Here is a 17,405-nt window from a genome sequence, read left to right on the forward strand (position 1 = left end):
CCGGATAATTCGAGTCGTATCGGAAGGTGACGGCGACACGAAGGCGGAGACCCGGCTGTTACGCAACACCTTTAATAAGGATGTTAGGTAGCGTGAAGGTGGAGCGCATTTCCAATCCCTCACACATCACGGCAACTGATACCTTCGCCTCGCTCTCTCTCTCTCTCTCTCTCTCCGCTCAATTGCCAAGGTTTTCGATCCCTATTTCGTAGCGATTTCTGACGAGATCGATTCGAGTAGGTAATTCGTCGTCTTAAAGAAGATTTGCTGCCTGTATTTTTTTTCTCCCCTTTTTCTTTGAAGTTGCTTTTGCTTGTCCGAAGGAGATAACTCATCGATGTAACGCGTTGGGCGATGTTATCGGACAGATCGACTGGATTTCGTTCCTCTCGGACTGTGTGTTGCCGCGGGACGTGATCGATAGATGTCAGTGACTCTGTAACGAAGTGCAAGGGAAATACGCGGTTGATTGAAGTCCTAATGGATTTCTTTTTGAGATCTAATCCCGATTTGTTAGTCTCGCGATTCAAGAAAGTGTTTTGTGAAAGAAACGTGACGTTAATTAAATTTTTTAGAGTGCAAGGAAGTCCGGGGCTATTATTATTACTTATTCGCAATTATGAGCGGCGACATAAGGAGGAGCGAGTTGTTGAAGACTTAAAAGTTCCTTTTCCCCTTCCGATCTACCTGCTATGGAAGTATGGAACTATTTTGGTCTGAAGATTCTGGTAAACCTCATTGTTTCGGTAGTTTGTTCCGTGGTAGCATCAAGCTCAAAGATCGTGCTGGGTCAACTGTTGAATTTCATTTCTCCTCCTTGGGGTTATGCTTTTGTACATCATTTTGGTCAGCTGACCTTAGGCGTTAGAGGTGGTATAACTTCGTTGGTGTGACCAGATATCCCGAATTATTTTGTGGGTGGGGTATGGTTTTGTCGAAACTAACTGTTGTGATGTGCAAAGGAGCGACTTTCTTGGTCATAAAAAGCTGTGATGTTTGGGCCAAATGAATCGACTCTGGAGCTCATGTCAGTTGTTTTGCGTATTCATTTACATTGGAGAGGAAGCTACAAGAAATATTCATGTAGTTCATGGAAAAGTTCCCCCATTTAGCATGACCTATAGTTTCTGTTCCTGATCAATCTGTGGTGCTTTGTTGTGTGACTATTAGATGTCAAGCCTGGTTTCGAGGTCAAGGTGGAGGCATTTGGTTATTGCTCCGATTGAGTAATTCAATCTTTTCTAGAGCGGTTCGGAAAGAGTGAGTACACACTTTTGGAGAAACAGAAATGCAGAGATCCACTCTTTGCATATTTGTATCCTGGTGTCATGCCACCACAGTCAAGTGTCATGATACCACAGTTAGGGAAATCATGATAATTGGTGATGAGCAAATTTTTTTTTGTTTTCCAGGTATTGAGTATATCTAGGCCTTTCTTCACCTGTGTATCTGTGTCGAACTTACAAGAGATATTCATGACTCGAGTTCATTACAAGATTACGTTTTTTGCACATTTTATGGGAGTGACTTGAAGTTGTTAATTCTGTGAAGTATGTGCCTTTAGCAAAGTAATTAGTTAGCCCTATTATTTTGTGCCCTTTCTATCTCAAAACCAAAATTATTGAACTAACAAGGATAAAACTTAGCTTCATCGTTTAAAGACAGGAAAGCAATTTAGCATTGAATCAGTCCACACTACTTGTAAAGTATGATCATCACTCATCAGGATGTTAAATTATCCTATAATACATCCTGGGTGAATTTGTTGGAAGAGATAGCAGAGTGAACTTATTATTCCTCTGAAAGTAACTAGAACTAGCACTATTGCATTTTATCCTATCTTTCCAGCAATGTCGTATAGTCTAAGAAACATCAGAATATATTCGGTCTATTATCTCAGGTGTTTCAGATTACTGAAACATAAAACAAGGGCATCTGCAGACCTGGTTTGATGGTTCTTGATTTGCTACAAGTGGTGGGAGTTTCTAGCTCAAAATTATTATTTCTTTGTGTATATGCCCCTCAATTGACTATCCAGTTTAATTGTGAGGAGTCTAAATGCATGCTTTATGGAAGAAAAAGCAGCAGTCCGTTTTCTCCCTTCTTTTAACAACCTGAAGCTACAAAATTCTGAGTCATCCATCATAAAGGCACTCAGAGTTCTACTGCAGGAAGTATCTTTTATAGCTGATAGTTTCTGACCTCAGCAGGAAGTATAGTCCCTTGGGATATTTGTTCACTTCTTGTAATTATACTTCTGAATTTTTGCAAGTTTTGAATGACTTGGTAGTTCATCACTTTATAAAATGATTGAACAGCTGTTGACTGCTTTAAAAGGTCTCTCTAATTCATTTGGTTAATGATTAGTTTTTAGATGCCTTATTAAATTAAAATCTTCAATAGCCATACGGGAGCTGTAAGAAGGATATCTGGACTGCTTCGGCTGGGATAGTCTTTTAATGCTTGAATACATTCACATTTGTCCCCGGGACGAAATTACATAATTCATTACTTTAGATTGATGTTGCTAATTGTTACCAAATGATGCTATTCATTTTCTTTTGCTGTTTGCTTTTGTTTATTTACTTTTTTGGTATTCATATCTACCTTATGTTTATGTTCACTTTTAGATTCAGTGAAGCATTTGGGTTGTGGTGGTGAATTGATGATTATTTTTTTTTTTAGTTTAGCCGCGACGAAGCAATTCTAGGATAGCTCATCTCTTGCACAGGGTGTTAATAATGCCGATTAACAAAGAGGTGGTCCTCTTGCTAATGTCATTATAAAGCAGTTTATTGTGTTTGGAAATATTAATGTTTTTTTTTTTTGAATTTCTTATTCATAGATTCAGTTTGACCTTACTGATGGGCATTCTGATGCGTCTATATCTGGTGTACCAATCAAGAAAAGGCTATTTCATTTGTCACAATCATCATCTTCTACATCCCAAAACATAAGTGCAATGCCAAAAAAATTGAGTGAACAACCGAGGAATCTCTTACTAAAATCAGAATCTTCTGTTTCTGAGAACTCTGCTGCTGTGAAACTAGACAATAATTTAACTCTTGATGATTCACTAGAGTCTTCCATCAGATTCAATAGTTCACATGGAATTGCTTCCCAGGTTAATTATAGCCTGGTGCTCAAGGAAGGCACCACTGGAAGTGGGGAATCAGGTATGGATGATGATATGGATGTAGATAACAGGGCATCACTAGGCTTGGATATGGAGAGAGGAAAGAATTCACCAGAGCAATGGGAATCTGAGATGCTCAAAGTTGAAAAAGGTGTTGGGAAAATAATCACTTCAAGTGATGTATCCGCATCTCAAGGAGTTGACACTTCAGGTTTGTATCTATCATGTCAGGATAAGCAATATGGTCTGAACTTGTCGAAGATAGTGAAAGATGAAGTGCCTTTGTTGGATCTGCCTGGGTTGAATTTGCTGCAACATCTTAGTTGGGCCAGTTACAAAGATTTGGAATCAAAACGTGCTCAAAATTGGGATTTGAATTTTCCGATGGACATGTGGAATACCAATTTGGATAATTTAGCTACTAATCATGAGATGAACGATAAGTCAAAACCGAAGGAGTTGCACCTACCAAACAATGAAAAAAATCCCATTCAAAATACTAAAGAGACCCCAGACAGTTTTGGATTAGGTTCATCAGTGGTTGAGTCACATCAATGCAATCTGAGATTTACCGAATTGGGATTGCCTGCTGATGGAACTACAGGCTACGTCGATGGCTTAGACTTGCAGCTTAGGCTACCTAGCAGACCAGAGTTGCACAACTTGGGGATAACTCCTCTTGATCTAAGCCTGTCCTTGACAGGTAATCCTTCAGATGCATCTTCTACAATTGCGGAATTTAAATCGTGTATGAACCCTAATCAGAATGAAACTAGAAGTCATCAACTTAGTAGTTTCAACTCTGGTGTTGTTACACAAGTGAAATCTGAACCATGCGATAGAAATTTCTCTGTGGAAAGTGCTCTGATTGAGGACTCATCACTAGGTAAACAGATCAAACCAGAACCACCTGAAGAACTTCAGGAGTCTCCAAATTTGGTCTTAGGTAATAACCAGCTAGGCTCTTTCACACAACTACCAACAACTTTGGATTCTAATTCTTTGCATGACGCAGATATGCTTCATGAATGTAGTCCAACTTTGCTTAGTGTTGCAAACACAAACATGGTAGGAAGAACTTGTCTAGACTTAGTTCTTTCTGCAGTAACAGATTCTATGGTACTTTCTAATGCTGAGGATGCGCCTTCTACCAGTTGCCTTAACCAAGATGCAGAAGGAAATTCTAGCAAACCATTGGATTCTAATTCTTTGCATGATGCAAATATGGTTCATGAATGTAGTCCAACTTTGCTTAGTGTTGCAAACACAAACATGGAAGGAAGAACTTGTCTAGACTTAGTTCTTTCTGCAGGAACAGATTCTATGGTACTTTCTAATGCTGACGATGTGCCTTCTACCAGTTTCCTTAACCAAGATGCAGAAGGAAATTCTAGCAAACCATTGGATAATTTTGTGGAGTCAATTATTTCTGATGTGAAAGCATGTACTGCAGAAGATACAGTCACTCGTGACATTGGTGACAAGGTTTCTTCCCTGCATCAAAATGCTGATCCTAAAGAACCCAGGGCCTGTGGTGAATTATCTGGAGGAGTTGAAATGAGCCTCTTAGATGATGCATCAAAATGCTTAGGCAATAGCAATCTTGATTCTGATCCTAGAAAAACTAATATAGTGACTGGTGGGAATCTAGAAGGCATGGAATTAGCTGTGAACGTTCAGATAGAACAGTATGTTGTTACTGCACAAGAGCCTAGTGCTCCTGAAGATCCAAAGAGTGCAAGGAACAAGATTACCAGTGATGGAGTTGGTGATGATGAAGATGGTGTGCCATCATTTGCAAATGAGGTCCAATGTCAGATTAAAAAAAAACTGGATGCTAGTGTTTCTATTGCCTCCATCGGTACAGAAGGTTTTCCCTTCATGACAGATGTGCATGCGGATAGTAAAGGAGAGGAATTACAAGGTGAAAAGTTAAGTGGTCATAGTGTTGAAATGTGCCATGAAAAACAAGAGACGACCATTGACTTAAAGACAGACTTGCATGAATTGCCAATTACTGCTGAATTGACTTCATATGCCAGTGAAAAGCCTGTGGAACCTTTTCAAGGAACAAGAGCAAAACTCCTTGGAAGGGAGAAAGTCTTGAAAATGAATTCATGTTCAATCAATGCATTTCCTGAAATTGCAAAAAACAAAAATGAATATGCAGGAGGTCAGCAGATGAGCACAAAAGTTGTTAGTGTGGCAATCAAGCATCCAGAAGTGCAAGATAGGGAATCAAATGTTAATAATACGGCAACTAAGCATGTTTATATTCCATTTAAACATAACCACATTAAGCATGATGGCAACAGGTACAAGAATAGAGACAGTGACAAGACAAGTTCACCTTCAACTAAGTCATTTGATTACAGGAATACTACTTCTGCTAGGTCAGTTCCTGATGTCATGGAGAAGGAAAGGTTGATTGCTGATAATGAGAAGCATGCCAATTTATATTCTCAAGGGAGAAGGTGATAATGCTCACACTTTTTTAACTGCTGCTGCTATTTCTGTTAGTACCTATTTTTACTGTGACATTAATGGATTTTATTATTTTAGGCATTCAAAATTAGAAACTAACAATCATGATCAGACAACTGGCAGATGTGAATCTGATTACATGAACAATAGAAGGAGCTATAATCATCATTTTAATCGGGATCCCGAGGTCCAGTATGGACCAGGAATTAGTAATCCCAGAAAATCACGACATCGGAGGCATAATGAAGACATGGAAATTCCATTTACTGGTCCTCCAAATGATAGTTGCTATAGATCATTGAGAAGGATGACAGACTATCCACTGGATCGTTCATCTCGATTTCCAGCTTGGAGGCCGTCCCAAGGGCGCAGAGAGGAACTGAGTGGTAGACGTCAAGTAAGAGACATTGATGCCAACAGGATTGTTGGAAGAGAAATTGATGATTACCTGATTTGCAAGGATAAATTTGCAAGTTTGCCTGGTGAAATGGTAGATAGCTTGCTACATTCACACCCAAATCTGCATTATGAACCCACTGAGAATGACTTTCTGTTGAGGGGCAATAGTGTTTCACCTACTAGATCTCCAGTACGCTTGTATCGATCACGTTCGCCGACTCAATGGTTTTCACCTGGAAGAACACCTGAAATGTACATTGATGATGATACAGATTTAACAGCACGTGGACCATCTCTTGATAGAGTTGACATGATTAGAAATCTTTCAGAAGCTGAGATAACGGGTAAGCATACTCTACTTCGATACCCTCAATTGCAGACTGAGATGAGAGAAATGCATTTGGCTAGAGAACTTGATTTAGCAAGGGCTGGTAGAGTTTTGAGGAATAGAAGGTACGAAATGAAACTACGTGAAAATACAGAATACCCTGAACCTACATACTCTGAGGATCAAATAGTTTATAGCAGGGATTATGATGACAGGCATGGACTTGTACGGACACAACATTTTGCTAACGATGATGATGCCAACCTTGTTTTTACTGATGATGATCATTGTCCAGGTTCAAGAGAATATGATGATAGGCATGGATTCATTCAACAGCCACGTCGTCTTCCAAGTACCCAGGATGATAATCGCGCTCATATTGGTGATGGCTATCATAGATCTTCTAAGTTTTTCCGTGACAGTGAAATGATTCATAGTGGGAGCAGCTCCAGGAACTTCCACAATCATGAAAGAAATCAGCTCGGTCCTAATAGATTAAAGAACAAGGTGGAACAGGAAGAAGATTACAGATACCATCGCAAACAACGAAGGTGTGATGGTGGTGATGTGAGGTTGAAAAGGCGAAAGTATTAGAACTGTTTGCTTTGCATGCATTCACAGCCAACCATATGTGGTCATTTGGCTTATTTTAGCACTTCATCCAGATGGATCCTTTCCTAAGATGCCAAGGGACAATCACAGAAAATGATATCGACTCATGTGGATCGTTTCACACAGTGATTACCGAGCTGCAACAGTTTATAGCTACTGAATAAATTGTGCTTCAGCAATGCTGATGCTTACTGCTGTCTAAACATCTCACAGTATTTCATCAGTGAGCAATAAATTTGCTTTGAATACATCCGAGGTTTACCCTTTATGCCTTGTGCAATATAATTTCTCTCTCTGCTAACACTTGCTAGAAAAGGATGACCAACCTGTTTTGTTGGAAGCTATCAAATACGTGAGGAATCATTGGTGGTCATGGTTGGCACCTGTTCAATTTGTTTGTAATATTTAGTAGGATTTCCTATTGAGCTGATACAGCTGAAACTTTGACCATTTTAAGCCCCGTACGCATAGAAGTCATCTTCACGGACTAGTTTGTTGTTCGTACTGCTTTTGTGTTAGAAATTACAAGCAGATCTCTTCCAGTCAATGGAAAATTGGCCAAGATAAGCTCAACAGCAATGCTACTGGTGGAATTTTGCCACTCGTTAACTAATAACTTTAGATTCAACAAGGGGATATACTTAAACAGATGTAAATCCTTATGCTGTGTTAGCCTGAAACTTTTGGTTGCAAGGTAAATGTATATGAATTGGAACAGAAGAAACACAGAATCTTGCATCCTGAAAAAAAAATATTTTCAAGTATCAAAATTTTGGGCAAGAATAGCATAGGCGAAGATGGAGTAAGGATGCAAAGCCCATTTCTCGCAGGAGGAACACGACCGGAGGGACATCAAAATCAAAGTCTCAAAGAATCAAATATTACTATGATGAATATGTAAACAAAAAGGAGATTATGATGCTTTTTTTGAGAAAAAAATAAATCAAATTTACATTAGATCCTTCTCTGCATCGTAAAATGATGTCATACCCAAGGCAATTAGAGAAAGAGGAAGACTAGAAGACTAACAAGTAGTATGGCCCTTGATTTTTTTTTCAAGATATATATCCAATCTAAGATGAAAGTTACATTAAGATCACCTCTCAAAACAAAATGAATCACAATTAGAATCCTTCAAAATATCAGCTCCAATACATAGTTGCAATCCTGTTTCATCCATCAACTATATGGAGTTTATAGATATCCATATAGTTTATTTCTCTGAATTTTACAAGCAAAAAAAAAAGGGAAAACCCTAGGATGCATAATTGAATCTTCAGTTACAACACTATAAGACCACACTAAGCAAAATTACTCTTACATTCTTGTCTAATTCAAGCAGTAGTGCAGCAAATTACAATCAACTTACCTCCCTTCTGACTTTATCAACTGTGAGAAAACCTTGCTCATTGAGGTTTCCGTTACATCATTAAGTAATGTACTGTCATCCACAACAGGTGTATTCTCCATGGTGCTGATGTTTCCAACCTGAGGAGCAAGTTCAGGAATGCGATTGATGCTATTAATCTCAGAGTCACCACCATCTGCCTCTTGAAGTTGCAGAACATACTCCAAGTTCCAAAGGACATCTCCCATTGAAGGGCGCTCAGCACCACTATCTGCTAGGCATTTCTCAATTGTCAGCCCAAATTTCCTTAGAGATTCAGGTTTAATTGATCTTGCAATCCTGACATCGGCAACCTGCTCCAACTCACCCTTCATTTGCCACTTCATTCCCCACTCAGCTAAATTCACCATCTCTCTTGGTAGGGTGGGATTTATGACTGGTCTGGCACAGAGGACTTCAAGCAAAACTACTCCAAATGAGTACACATCGGATTTCTCAGTCAACTGTTGCCTTCGGTAGTACTCAGGATCAAGATATCCAAAACTTCCTTTTACAGCAGTACTAACATGGGTCTGATCCAACTCAGGTCCAGTTTTTGAGAGTCCAAAGTCAGCAACCTTTGCCAAAAGATTTTCATCTAGAAGAATATTTGCAGATTTAACGTCACGGTGGATGACAGCCATGGCTTGACCAGTGTGAAGGTAGTGCAGTCCTCTAGCTGATCCAATACAAATTTCCAATCTCTGCTTCCAGCTAAGAGAAGGAAGACCTGAACCATAAAGATGACTCTTAAGAGTGCCATTTTCCATGTATTCATAAACAAGAATCATTTCATTCTTTTCATCACAGTATCCAATCAGAGAAACCAGATGGCGGTGGCGTAAGCGTGACAGTAATTCAATCTCTGTACGGAATTCATTGAGGCCTTGTTGAGATTTTGGATTACCCCTCTTCACTGCCACTTTTGTTTCATCTCTTAGTACTGCCTTGTAGACCTTCCCAAAGCCTCCAACCCCAATTACCAAATTCTCATCGAAGTTATTTGTTGCTTCTTGAACTGCAATAAAGGAGAAACGGTAACCAAGGTTTCCATTTTGTCCATCCATGGAAGGTATTCCATTAGAAGTTCCGGTTATTGTGCTATGAGAAGTCAAACCAGTAGCGGAGAAAGGCACCCAAGTTTTGGAATATTGTTTTGCAGGCCTTTTTTTCCTGAGGATGAAGAAAAGAACCACTGCAATGATGATCACTGCAATCGCTCCAAGGCTTGAACCCAATATAATTTTGAAGTTTTTATTTGAACCAGTTGGTGTGCCACTTGTCTGACCAGAAGAAGGAGATCCATTGATCTTCATTATCTCTAGCCCATTTAGAATTGCATTTGGTGTCTCATCACCATGAAGTGCATTTCCTGGACTGACTTTAATACTGAGAATATCAGACACATCATCAGCCTCCAAAACAAAATCAAGAAAAACAGCTGTAGCCAATCTTCTAAATGTTCTCTCAGAAAGATCCAAGTTACCATCTGCAAGCCAGGTATTGACATAAACATTAAACAAGAGCGAACTAGCTGCATCACTGACAATATCACAAAAGTGAAATCTTATAAAGTAACTTGACTTGGCATCCACATTGAATTGCCACGTTATGTTAACAGAGTAACTCAAAGTGGTTTGAGCAAAATCAGATAACTCAGTAGCTGTGGCATACACAATGTCAGGGGCAATCTCCTCGGAAACTCCATCATTCCTAGAAATTTGGCCTCTGTAACTAAATGGTTGTGAAAGAGTTTTAGAAATCAAATATTTCTGATCGTTTTCCCAAAATCTCCACAGAGTATCATCATCTGGCCAAACAGACTGATTACCCATGTTGATTCGGTAAATTGTCTCCAGTGCCTGTCCTGACAAACCCTGGTAACTTGTGCGGACTGGATGAATGATACTTTCATCATCAACAGTGAGATTGTCAGGAACTGACATGATTTCTATAGCATTTACAAAGGCAATGGACATATTTGTAGATGGTGCAAATGAAAGGCTAAGAGTGTCACTCGATATGATCAAAGAAAATTCCTTAACTATTACATTCAGTGGCGGTCTGAAGTCGTTGAGCAGAGTAATATCTTGAGTCAACACACTGAAAGATGCTGCAGTGAGGTTGTAGCTCTTGTACACAAAAGGGAAGAAATAAAGACGGATGAAGTGCCTACCATGCTTCCTAATTTGAAATGTGTACGATGCAGGTTCTGTGAAGACTCTGGCATTCTGGAAGAGCTGTTCCATGCCATAGTAAGAGGGGACCATGTTCTCTGAGATGTTTGCCAAGTTGTTTGAGGAGGACTTCAAGGTCCAAGAAACAGAATCATCTGCCTGGAAAACTCTGTTTCCAATGGTTGTATCATTCAGAGACCCACAATCGATCAGGTAGTGATCTGTTGGGGTAAATGAACAGTGGCCGCACGAAATGACAGTGATCGCAAGGATGAGGATACTCACTTGAATTTTTCTAATGGCCATCTCAAAGTACAGATAGCCAAGATAATATTTTGTCGCTGTATTTGACAATATCTTCAAGAACACCTAATGAATATAAACTGGGAGTGGAAGTTTACAACTAGACAGTCGCTTCGATATCTTCTAATAACCATCAACAAATCAAGCTAACCAGGGCAGGGCTTTGTAGGCAATATCTTCAATAGAAGCATCAACTGTAGAAAAGCCTGAGAGTTTCTCTAACAAGAAATGCGACTCCAATAAACAAAACTAAACTTGAAGCACAGAAACCCTAATTCTCTCTCACCGATCTGACTTCAGCTCCCTCTCGAAATGAATTCCGAGATAAACATCAAAAGAGTAACAAAATCTCTAATCTGGAGCTGCGCCCTACAAAAAAGAAGATGGGGATTAGAATTAGCGGGACCAAATTCGGCACCGAACAAACATCACAAAAAACAACAGCGACAAACAAGCAATAGAGCAAGGAGCCAAAAAACCTAACTTTGCAGAGAAAGAAAAAAACAACTCCTCCAGGCGATTGGAATTGAATTCACAGAAGCACAATAAGGGATTCAACCAATAAAATAGGAGGAAAGACAACACCTCTGGGGATCTGCAACAACAAATTGAACCTTCCGCAGATGCAAACCGAGCTCCCTCCCGAGCCTCTGAAGTCGTAGCAAGGGGCGATTTATAGAAAACTACGATGAGAGCAGCTCAACTGGTCAAGGTTCTACCACTGCAAGATTGAAGAAGACGAGCTGCTTTGACCCTTTCTCGATGGGAGGTGGAAAAATGGAGCTGACACCCTCTTTCAAGGCGGAGTGAGAGTAACAGCAGTCGCAGTTGGTGATAGTCATTTTCTTCCCTTTTTTTTTTCTTTGTTTGATTTTTTAAAGCAACTACTTTATTATTTTCCCTTTTTATATTTTTTTGAAAATTAAAATAATATCTTATATATTTATATTTAATCGAATATAAATAAAGAGATAAAAATATATACACACACACTTTTAAATAAAATATATTTTATTTGGTAATTATGACCCAAAAAATATTCGTATTATAAAAAACGCGGAAACGATTAATTTCTTCGAATACTGCTTAATTATAAAACAAATTCTACCAATAAAGTTCATAAAGATCTAAAAAAAGGCAAATGCACCGAAATTTCACTTAATTATTTTAAAAATTAAAAAACAATTTCCTTTTTGACAGAGTCTTTCACGGGAAAGCAAAGAAGATAGGGGAAAAAAACCTTCATTACATCAATACAATTTAATAGATGAAATCTTTATAAATTAAATAACATCCTAAAAGCCCCGAACTTCTTCTTAATTTTTTAAACACGAATTAATAGTTAAATTTTTGTTAATAAATAATTGATCTAAAAATACTGGCTATGATCATTTTTTGATTTATTGATGAGAAATTTTTTAATTACTCTTAAGATTAATTAATGTTAGTTGAATAATTGATGTCAATTAATAATAATAAAAATAACGTCATGAAAACTCAAAGATAGCGACACCGCACCAAATGAACGCGGTTGCTTCCGTTTTCCGTTTCAGATTAATTAATATCCGATGTGTATAGATAAGTGTGATTAAACATCATTTAATTTATTAATTATTTTTTATCTTTATCATCTTGCGAATACTTTATGTCCTAAGTTCAAGCTAAGTTCAACAGCTTGTCATTTTTTTATAATTTAAATATTTAAATTTCATCCAACTAAGAGATGGTTCGTGACTCAGCGTCCTTGTAGGATGGATGTTGAAAAATTTGTACACTGTGTTGGTGACTCTCTCGACCTCAAACAATTTATGGATCGATCTCCTACCATTTTAACCATTTTTTTATTTTAATTTAGATATTTAATTTTTGGAATGGATTAATTTTAAAAGTGATCAATAGCTCCATAAAAATTTTTCATCGACCATCAAAGTAAATCATAAAGTACTTATAAATATTTATCCATATGATCAATATTCTTAGGTCTACTTCTCACGGGAAGAAAACACATCCCTTATAATGTACATGCAATTGAGACTCGAAATTTAGATCCCTTGGTTATTTATTGGATGATCTAACCATTACCCTGGGCTATGATAGTTTTAACATTGTAGCAAAAAATAATTACGCTCACCTCAGGCGTCTCTCACAGTCCATCCCCGAGTTATGTGAAAGTAGATAAATTACGGGGTCAACTTATATACAGCCGACCATCAAGTGGCTAGAGGGTGAAAGAATTTTTTTTCCCCCCGAGAGTATACATCTAATAGTTTTAACATGTAGCAAAAGGCGATTTGCTTATCCTAGCGCCCTGCTAACCTGTCCTTAGGCGAATACAAAGGAGGTAAATCACATGTGACTACTAGCTATTAGTGTATTAGCCAAGAAATGAGGGAAGACATGCTCAAACGCGTTGAGTTCAACCCCAAGGAATGACTTAACCACCGCACCCGTCCGAGGAAACCATTTGATAGTTTTAACATGTGGCAAAAAGTGATTATGCTTGCTCCCAGTGCCTCCCGCTAGCTCGTCTCAGGACCAACATGAAGGAGGTAAATTATGATAACTTAACGATAAGTGGAAGGGGTGAAATATAGATTGCAGGGATTTATACTCCGTCAATCCTGAGGTTCAAGCACTGGAACTCATGTGGCAAACCAACAACTACTTACTCACTCAACTAAGCTCGTGGGGGTATTTGATAGTTTTAACATATGGCAAAAAACGATTCATTTACCTCCAACGCCTCCAATATAATAACTTTAACATACAATAGGATTTGGTTGTTTAATTGATTAAGAGATGGTTCCTAAGTACATTTCTTTGAATGGCTGATGGGGGCGGGGGGTTTGGAGGGTCCGAAATATAGTAACAAAGATGAAATTTGTCACCTCAGTAGTTTCACACGGTCGGTCTCCACGACCATCTGTGAGGAGGTAAATCAGAAAACTGTACTTAGCCAATGTAAAGGAGGATTTTTTTCTCGACTTATCGAGATTCAAACCCTTATCTTATGATAATAATTCTGTTCCGTATTAAGCAACTCATTCTTGCCGGGGGCATGGACGGTCCGAAATATGGCTGATGTGTATGTGGAGGAAATATGCTCGTGTACACTCTTTTATCAACGGTCTATAATTTTATATCGGTATTCAAACTTGTTACTTGAATAATCGAAGTGATATTATATAGGAGCAGTGGGTATATTAACATTCTCTTGAGACTAAGCGTACGGTTCTTAACATGGATAGTAGCTGCATAGGCAACTCAAGTATAGCATGGTTTGAAGGTGTTATTCTCAACTTTCATAATGCTTAGATTAAGGGCGTGTTTGGTATTGATAACCTTGATAGGTTATCAACGATAATTTTGTTTGGTTTAAGTAATACAATATTCTTGCCACGTAAGTAATCAGAGAATATAATCTGGAATAAGAAAATCTTAGAAATCTTAGGTTTTCCACGATTCTGGAGTTATCAATATTTTTTTTCCAAAATTATCCTCCGAGACTAGCAGGTGGTGAGCAAGAGCAAACGGAGATTGTGGGGTAACGACAACGACTAGCAATGGTCGCGATGGTGAGAAGGAGGCGACAGTGAGCAACGACGGCAACTGCGGAGCAACGACGACGATGAGCAGGTGGTGGCGACGATGGCAAGCAGGCAGCGATTGTGAAGCAATGACGGTTGAAGCCAACCATCACCTGGACGGAGATGGTGTAATAGAGGAGACAACATAATAGAGGAGACGACGCCGGAGATTCGCAGAGGAGGCGGCCCGTCGGCGGCAAGGAGGCGACAATGAGCAATGACGACGACTGCGGAGCAACAGAGGTGACTGAGGAGCAATGATAACGGCAAGCAGGTGGCAGCGGCGATGGCGAGCAAGCGGTGACTGTGAAGCAACGACAGCTGAAGCCAGCCATCGCCTGGATAAAATCGACGTGTAGACTGCGTCGGAGGTTCACGAAGGAGGCGGTGCACCAACGGCTTGCAAAGGAAGCGACTCCAATAATTACGTGGAAGAAGATGTCGACACATGCAGTGAAAAAATGGGGACAAGAGGGAGAAGCACAGTTAAAGTAAAAAAGAATTTAAAATTTAGTCACATATCTAAATTATTTTAATTATATTTTAAAATATATATAGATTTATTTTAAATTTTAAAAATTATAAATCAATTATATTGATTTATTTTATATATTATCAACTTATTAATTAATATAATAATAATAATTATTATTAATTTAATTTATTCCAAAAACTTAATCATGTAATTGATAAGAATAATATGGTAAATATTAAATTAGATTATAGCATTGGGTTGAACCAAATAAGATTAGGATTAATTTTTATTCCTCATAATCTTGATTATCGGATTACTTGATAATCATGTAACCAAGATTATAAATAATAACTTAAACCGAATGTACACTAAAGGAATTGTTGGTTCCATTAGTATTTTTATTTTATTTTATACCGAACTAATGGTAATTATTTTACATGGCCTTTCATTATCTTGATACTTAAGATCGGGACGGTTTTAGAATTTTAAGTTTTAAGGAACTATATACTAAATGCTGAAAATAATTATTAAATATATTATATAATAATAACCTTGAACCACAATCATAAGTGGATGAATCTGTTTCAAGGAAATTACAGGTCTCGGTCCATTCACTCGCTTGGGCAACACTGTTTACGGATTGGTTTTCTAGGTTGGCCTCTCTGCCTGATCGGTCGCTCGATCGTTTGCTCGACCTCTCTGCCCGATCAATAATAGATAAATTGAATTTAATTTTATGTATTTAAATTTGATTATTTTTTAAATTCTCCGGTAAATTATTTATCGAACAGTTTGTTCATCTCAACCTTCTTATAGGTCCTGTTGCTTTTCTAAGGATATAATTTTTATTTTTTCTTTCTTATCGTTACTAATTTACTTATCAAATAAATTAATCCAAGTTCCAGTGGAATCACAACTACTTTTAATAAACTTGGAATAAATAATCCATTTATAGATGCTTTTAGATGAGTCAAGATCTTTAGTCTATAAAAAAACCATAAATAAGTGGATGAATAATTTATAATTATGGTTGGGTTGGGTTACGAATAGTTGCGATATTTCTTTAAATTCATCTTTCTATTCCATAAAAAAAACATAAATAAGTGGATGAATAATTTATAATTATGATTGGGTTACGATCATAGTCCTATTATAATTAGTTACGATATTTCTTTAAATTCATCTTTCTATCCTAGTTATAATTTAAATTAGAGTAGCTGGCCGAGGGCCGTTCGAACATTATCGACAGTGGATAGGTCTGTCGAGCTACTAACGTCAATTGGGAATGACCTCCGACCGTCTGTCCCAACTTAAACTATAATCTAGGTGATCCTATCCGAAAACTGAGTCAGATGGACCGTCGAGTGAGGTGGATGGAATGTTGACTGAATTGCGACGTTTCGGAGGGAGTATGTTGAGATGACTTCTATGTTGACAAAGTCTTCAAAAGTCTTTGATCAACGCTACCTGCAACTAGTGACCAGGTTGTCCCCGGTTCCTGGAACCCTGAGGCTCGAGGCAGATCCAACGAATATATGAGTAACATACTAATTGATCCCGTCCGGAGGCTGAGTCGGACAAAGGCCGGTCGCGGTGGACTGGGCGTTGACGGGAAGTCGCGGGCGATGCAGGCTCCCCACGGGTGGCTGACGCCGCTACAGGACCCCTGCACACACTCAGACGATCTCCCCTTCACGTTAGAGACCGAAACCCAGGGAAAAAGTCCCCGGATCAGGCCCTCCGACGCTCAAGTCAGGTCCTTTTTCCCCAGAAAGAACAGAGAGAAGCCGAAGAAAAAACAGTTGTGGAAAAAAAAAGTGACGAGAGAGTATGTGCGCGTACCTGCGTACGAGGGATTTCTCCCCTTTTATGCGTCCTCCTGCCAGAACCTGCCCTCCTGTCAGAAAACGTTAGACACCCGGCTTTGTCCGCTAGTCCAGGACACCTGTCGCGTTGCTATTTGTTGCGAGAGCATCTTTCTGTTAGGAACCTCCGCCTTCGCACTTGGGTTTTGTCCTGTAATGAGGGACAGCTGGCAGGCTACTACTGGCTATGAGGGCATCTTTTCGTTTCAGGAACCTTCGCCTTCACCCGCATTGTTGGTATGTAATGATTACCCCTGACGGGCCGTTGAGATTCTCCGCTCCCTTATCACTTAGCTCCTCCGATTCATTGTGTCTGCGCACCAGCCTGCACCAGTGGTTCGCACTTCCAGGCCTCCAACTCGCAAACCTGCAGCCCTAACTGTCTAGACCTAGCTACGTTGATCTTCACCCTGCATCCTGCGCTTTGTACTTTCTGGCCCTCAACCACAGGTCTGTAGCTCGGGCTGCTTCTGATCAGCTCTGCCGCTCCCGGCCCGTTGGCTTATACTTCCAATTCTTGGCCTCTGCTTAGCTCTACCGACCTCGACTTGCGTCCTGCACTTTGTACTTCCTGGCCCTTCACCGCAGATCTGTAGCTCGGGCTGACTCCGCTCAGCTCTGCCGACCCTGACTCGTTGGCCTATACCTCCAG

General features: G+C 39.1%; 2 protein-coding genes across 9 annotated transcripts; one reads left to right on the forward strand and one right to left on the reverse strand.

The window, feature by feature from the left end:
• Positions 1–83: 83 nt before the first annotated feature.
• LOC122050190 lies at positions 84–8,194 on the forward strand. Of its 8 annotated transcripts, none has more exons than XM_042611133.1 (4): positions 84–236; positions 2,686–2,759; positions 2,846–5,610; positions 5,699–8,194. In XM_042611133.1, exons 2-4 carry the CDS (start codon positions 2,742–2,744, stop codon positions 6,939–6,941), a joined length of 4,026 nt encoding a protein of 1,341 aa, XP_042467067.1. In that variant the 5' UTR covers positions 84–236; positions 2,686–2,741; the 3' UTR covers positions 6,942–8,194. The 8 variants fall into 8 exon arrangements, with proteins under 8 accessions (XP_042467067.1, XP_042467084.1, XP_042467056.1 ...); XM_042611150.1 differs by having other exon boundaries at positions 2,852–5,610; XM_042611122.1 differs by having other exon boundaries at positions 86–240.
• Positions 8,074–11,663, reverse strand: LOC122050238 (receptor-like protein kinase HERK 1). Its single transcript, XM_042611165.1, has 2 exons — positions 11,412–11,663; positions 8,074–11,195 (listed from the first exon to the last, which is right to left on the reverse strand). The coding sequence occupies exon 2, from the start codon at positions 10,827–10,829 to the stop codon at positions 8,325–8,327; it is 2,505 nt and encodes an 834-aa protein (XP_042467099.1). The 5' UTR covers positions 10,830–11,195; positions 11,412–11,663; the 3' UTR covers positions 8,074–8,324.
• Positions 11,664–17,405: the final 5,742 nt, after the last annotated feature.

The sequence above is a fragment of the Zingiber officinale genome, chromosome 1B (assembly GCF_018446385.1).
Source record: "Zingiber officinale cultivar Zhangliang chromosome 1B, Zo_v1.1, whole genome shotgun sequence".
Lineage (NCBI taxonomy): Eukaryota > Viridiplantae > Streptophyta > Magnoliopsida > Zingiberales > Zingiberaceae > Zingiber > Zingiber officinale.